Source organism: Haemaphysalis longicornis, unplaced genomic scaffold (assembly GCF_048455015.1).
Source record: "Haemaphysalis longicornis isolate Haplotype H1 unplaced genomic scaffold, Haemaphysalis longicornis Haplotype H1 scaffold_5, whole genome shotgun sequence".
NCBI classification, from domain to species: domain Eukaryota; kingdom Metazoa; phylum Arthropoda; class Arachnida; order Ixodida; family Ixodidae; genus Haemaphysalis; species Haemaphysalis longicornis.
In genome coordinates, this window is record NW_027526385.1 from 164,113,310 (window position 1) to 164,118,542 (window position 5,233).

At 50.4% G+C, this 5,233-nt stretch overlaps 1 protein-coding gene across 1 annotated transcript; it reads right to left on the bottom strand.

Moving 5' to 3' along the window:
• Positions 1-679: 679 nt before the first annotated feature.
• On the bottom strand, positions 680-4,644 carry LOC144139499 (uncharacterized). The gene is made up of 3 exons (XM_077671823.1): positions 3,239-4,644; positions 2,026-2,151; positions 680-1,417 (listed from the first exon to the last, which is right to left on the bottom strand). The coding sequence occupies exons 1-3, from the start codon at positions 4,613-4,615 to the stop codon at positions 1,304-1,306; spliced, it is 1,617 nt and encodes a 538-aa protein (XP_077527949.1). The 5' UTR covers positions 4,616-4,644; the 3' UTR covers positions 680-1,303.
• Positions 4,645-5,233: the final 589 nt, after the last annotated feature.

Genomic DNA, 5,233 nt, shown 5'->3' on the forward strand with positions numbered 1-5,233 from the left:
CTTTTACCACAGCTTTCGTAGCTTCACATGTTGCTGCTGACACTTCCCGGAGACATAAGATGCACGTTTTTATAAAAACGTTGCGCGTCACTTCAACTAGGCACAGCGCCGATGTGAAATGTGGACGGGCCACTCAGCCACACAGCCAACTACAAATTTTGACGGAAAGGCGAAAAGCAGGGAGAAACAAAGTGCTCCCCGGCCGATCCAGAGAACTTTATCCGCGCCGCGACCCCTCGTCACCCCTTTCGATTCTTGGTATTGTAAGCTCCCCCGCCACGGGAGTGCTGTCGTGCGACAGGCCTTCGGCAGTGACGGTGCATCCCCGGACTTTCTTCCGAACGGCGGGGCTGGAGCGAAGGCGGGCGTTTGTTTCTTTCTACGTTTATTCTTTTTTTAACACATCTTGGTAATGTAATGGGTTCACTGGCCCCATTTTGTTTTCTTTTAACACCATAGTGGCAACTGGTGAGCTGGTTATAAAATCTTATTTTCTCTATTTAAGCTTGATTGGACACACGGTTGGCTTTAAAATAAACAGGTTGCTCTCTTAAAAAAAGAATACAACAGCACGCAGATTGAGACAATGGGGCTCTCAAAGACCCAAAAATATATGTCAGAATATGAACTGCAATAATCACACCACGTCTGTATCAGTCAAGACAGAACGGGGGGAAAAGCCTTTATTGGTTGTAGCTTCGTGCTTTTATAGCTATGCCGAACACAGTCACGTGTGGCTGTAATCGGTTGCATTGATAGCCACGGCCGGTTTGTACGAGCATGCGCAGCTTGCACGATACATCTCTTGTTTTTCAAGGGTTAGGTGCATATATGGAATCCACTTGGTTAAAGTTTTGGTCGTAGCCAAGGCGTCTTGGTTGTACGGACCGTTGACTGCGGCATCGGTGGTGGTTGTACGTCCGGGCCCTCCTCGCTGTCGGGCTCGTCGCTTTCGACCGGAATCTGCTGAAACGGCTCGAGCGTAGGCATCAGGTGCTTGCGGTTACGTCGGAGCACTTGGTTATCTTCGGTAACAACACGATAGGACCTCGGCGCAGTCAGTCCTACCACTTTAGCTTTTCGGTTCCATGCCTTCCCATGAACCCTCACAACCTCCCCTTCCTTAAGGTCTGTCAGGTTCCTCTTACTGGGATCACGTTGCTTGCGTTTGAAAACCCGGCATCTGGGCTGCCGTCTGAAGTCTCGTAGTTGGGTGCGCAGCCTCCTCCCTTGTAAAAGTTCACCCGGTGATCGACCATCTTCCAGCGGAGTCGAACGGTAACCAAGAAGGCCAAGCCAAAAGTCATGGGTTTCCTGCGTTTTTTTCAGTATTGTTTTTACCACTTGGACACCTTTCTCCGCAAGTCCGTTTGACTGCGGAAATCCAGGGCTCGACGTCACGTGCTTGAAATCGTACCTGGATGCGAAAAGAGCAAATTCATGAGAAGAAAACTGAGGGCCGTTGTCGCTGCATACTTCGACCGGAATCCCGTATCTCGCAAAGATGCAACTCAACCTGTCAATCACACTGTTTGCTGTTGTGTCCCTTAATCGTTCAACTTCTGGAAAATTGGAGAGCGCATCAAACACGCACAGATAAAAGTTCCCGCCGTGTTGGAAGATATCGACGCCGACTCTGTACCAAGCGTAGTTCGGTATTGGTCTAAGAATATATAGCTCATTTTCCTGCTTGTACGCATACTTGCGGCATACAGCGCATTCCTTCAACATTGTCTCGATATCGCCGTTGAGCCCAGGCCAGAACACCAACAGTTGGGCCTTCGCTTTGCACTTGTTCATGCCCAAATGGCCCTCATGTATGCGGTGCAGCATTTCTGCTCGCATCGACTTAGGGACAACTACTTTGGTGCCCTTCAGCAAAATGCCTTGAATGGTCGACAGTTCTGCAGCAAATGGCTTCAAACTGCCACCGAGATCATTTCCTCTCAAGTACGCCATTGCTTTCTGCAGATCTGCATCGTTCGCAGTAGCATTAACCAGACGACTAAATGTTTTCTTGCTTACCATGTCCGAGACCGTGGCGATTGCATCAATGTCTACGTCTTCTGTCGATGCTGAAGTGTCGCCTTCGTTGCGGGGGGGTGACCTCGACAGCATGTCGGCTAGCAGCAACTCCTTCCCTGGGACAAACTGAAGCACATAATCATATTTCAGCAAGCGCAGAAAGAAATGTTGAAGGCGGGGTGGCATATCCCCAATTCCTTTAGACGCGATCGCTATAAGTGATCGGTGGTCGGTCTCGATAGTGATCTGTCGGCCGTAGACAAAATGATGAAACTTTTCACAACCAAACGTTATGCTCATTGTTTCTGTCTCGATCTGAGAGTACCTTTGTTCACTGTCCGTCATAACGCGTGACGCGTAGGCGACCGGACGCCAGTTATCACCGTGAAGTTGCAAAAGTGCGGCTCCAAGGCCATCTTTTAACGCATCTGAGCTAATTTTTGTTCCCTTGGCCGCATCAAAGAGTGCCAACAACGGTGCACTGCTGAGTGTCTCGCATATGCCTTTCCACTCCGCTTTGTGATTATCACTCCATTCGAAAACTGTCCTTCTTGACAAGGCTGCGCAGTAGCTTGGTCTTATCTGCCAGATTGGGAATGCACTTTCCAAAATAATTCGCTACACCCAGCATCCGATGTACGGCTGCCTTGTCCTCCGGGATTGGCATCTCGGCCAGTGATGCGCTAAGTGCGGTATTTGGTCTTATACCGTTGTGGCTGATAACATCGCCTAGAAAGTCTACTTCCTGAAGCGCGAACTTGCACTTGTGTGGATTAAAGGTCAGGCCAGCTTGGCTTGCTAGCTGCAGGGCATTGCGAAGGCGTGCGTCGTGTTCTGCTTTAGTGGCTCCCCAGATTAGGACATCGTCAACATATACGCGCACACCCGGAGCCCGATCGAAAATTTCACTCAAAGTCTTTTGAAACACCTCGGGTGCTGACGATATGCCAAATGGTAGCCTCAAAAAGCGGTAACGCCCAAAGGGTGTACCGAATGTGCAGATTTTCGACGTGGCTTCGTCGAGGGGAATTTGGTGAAATCCGGAGTTCGCATCCAGCCGCGAAAAATACTTTGCCCCCGCGAGCTCTGCTTCGATTTCTTCCCGCTTTGGCATATGGTAGTGCTCGCGCTTCAGACATTCGTTTATGCGCCTAGGATCAATGCAGACCCGTAGTGTGCCGTCCTTTTTCCGCGCAATGACGAATTGACTCACCCAGTCAGTTGGCTCGTCCACTTTTTCGATGATGCCGCCCCGTTCCAGGCGCTCCAACTCCTGTCGAAAAGGTTCTTGCAGTGCCACAGGCACACGTCGGGCTGGTAAAACCACCGGAACCGCATCCTCTCGCATCACCATACGGTACTCACAGGCCACGCGGCCGGTGCCTTGAAATAGGTGCGAAAATTCTTGCAGTATTCCTTCACGGCTGCTGCCGGTCACCGCATCTACTGGACGGCAAACTAGTCCCAGTACTTCGCTCGCCTGTAGTCCGAGTATGGGCTGATGTCCTTTCTTTAAAATAAAGAAACTGAAGCTTGCAGACTTGTTGTTCGCCACGACTGGTAGAGTGGCAACACCGATGTGTTTTGTGACGTCCCCACTGTACGAGCGAAGAATGGAGCCGCTTGGCTGCAGGCCGGTCACATTGCGGCACCGTCGGTACACCGAATAAGGGAGCAGGTTGGCCTGAGATCTAGTGTTCACCTTAAACATTGTGTTTTGGTCTGCGACTTGGGCGTTCACAATCCAGTCGGCGTTACTTCTCACGGTGCAGACTCTTACGTCGAGAATGTCGAAGGTGTCTCGCTGCTCCACTACTTCACCGACTCGAGGCCCTGACTTGCAACATGCCGCAAAGTGGTTCTGGTCGCCACACAGAAAACAAGCTTTCCCGAACGCAGGGCATCTGCCGCGCTCGTGCGACCTGTTACAATTCCAGCACCGGAATTGCTGCCGTCTCTTCACCGCTGCTACTACCCTTTCCGATTGTCCCCAGGTTTCATTCTGTTGCGCTGATGCTTCCGAAGCTTTGCAGATTTGTTCAGCCTTGAGCAGTGTCAGATCTTTCACCCTTAGCATCTTTTCTCGCAGCTTCACATTGTTTGTGCCGAACACAACCTGGTCACGGATCATAGAGTCGGTCAGGTCCGCGAAGTTGCAGCTTCGTGCCAACTTCCGCAAGTCCCGCAAAAAATGCTCGAACGGCTCCGCCTCAGCTTGCGTTCTTGACCAAAACATGTAGCGTTCATAGACTTCATTTAGTTGTTCCTTGCAATAGGCTTCAAACTTTTGCACTACCGTAGCGTAGTCCTCCTTGCTTTCGCCCTCCACAAAAGTGAAGTTGTTAAATACCTCGAGGGCGTCGTTTCCAGCGACACTCAGCAGTAGTGCAGTCTTCGTCGCCTCCGACCTTGGCTCTTTCGGGTCCGCTGTCGCCTGCAGGAACAGCTCAAACTTCTGCTTGAAGAGATCCCAGTTCTTTGCAATGCAACCAGAAAGCAGCAGCTGATCCGGTGGCTTGATCAGTTCCATCCTTCGGTGACGCCCTTTCAAGCTAGGGCCCGAGCTGACTGAATCCCCTTCTGACACCATGTATCAGTCAAGACAGAACGGGGGGAAAAGCCTTTTTGGTTGTAGCCTTTATTGGTTGTAGCTTCGTGCTTTTATAGCTATGCCGAACACAGTCACGTGTGGCTGTAATCACTTGCATTGATAGCCACGGCCGGTTTGTACGAGCATGCGCAGCTTGCACGATACAGCGTCCTCAAAAAGCAAGTTTTGCTTGGCCTTTATGCGTCCGTTTTGCCAACGGGCTACCCGTATTGCCTGAGTCTTTCATCAAAGGTTGTCCACTGTACAATATATGCAATTGCAATTCACTCAAACAACCCCAGCAATTTGTGTGAAGTGCTTTATTTATCCATTAGTTTGGTTAGCGGGCTACGCTGAGATGTTCCAACATTACCGTGATCTGCAATGAGTTGCGTTGTTACCTGCCCATTTGTAGCGAAGGTTTTTTCAAACACGACATGAATGATAATGGCAGCAATACAACAAACTTTCATTACGACAGACGCTTGCAATGCAATTGAACGACATGATCGTCGCTCGTACGGAGCATTGTTTCCGCGAAGCACACGCTAAAAAAGTGGGATTTTGCGGCACCGCACGGGTCGCAAACACCAAGTTTTGGAGCATCTGTCGATCGCG

Bases quoted from the DNA above. Each gene is read 5' to 3' on its own strand.
- LOC144139499 (XM_077671823.1), bottom strand. From the start codon at position 4,615: ATGGTGTCAGAAGGGGATTCAGTCAGCTCGGGCCCTAGCTTGAAAGGG. The intron at 2,152-3,238 runs GTGAGTCAATTC...TATGTGCTTCAG, and splicing joins TGGACGAGCCAACTGACTGG to TTTGTCCCAGGGAAGGAGTT. The intron at 1,418-2,025 runs GTAAGCAAGAAA...TTTCGCATCCAG, and splicing joins TCGCCACGGTCTCGGACATG to GTACGATTTCAAGCACGTGA.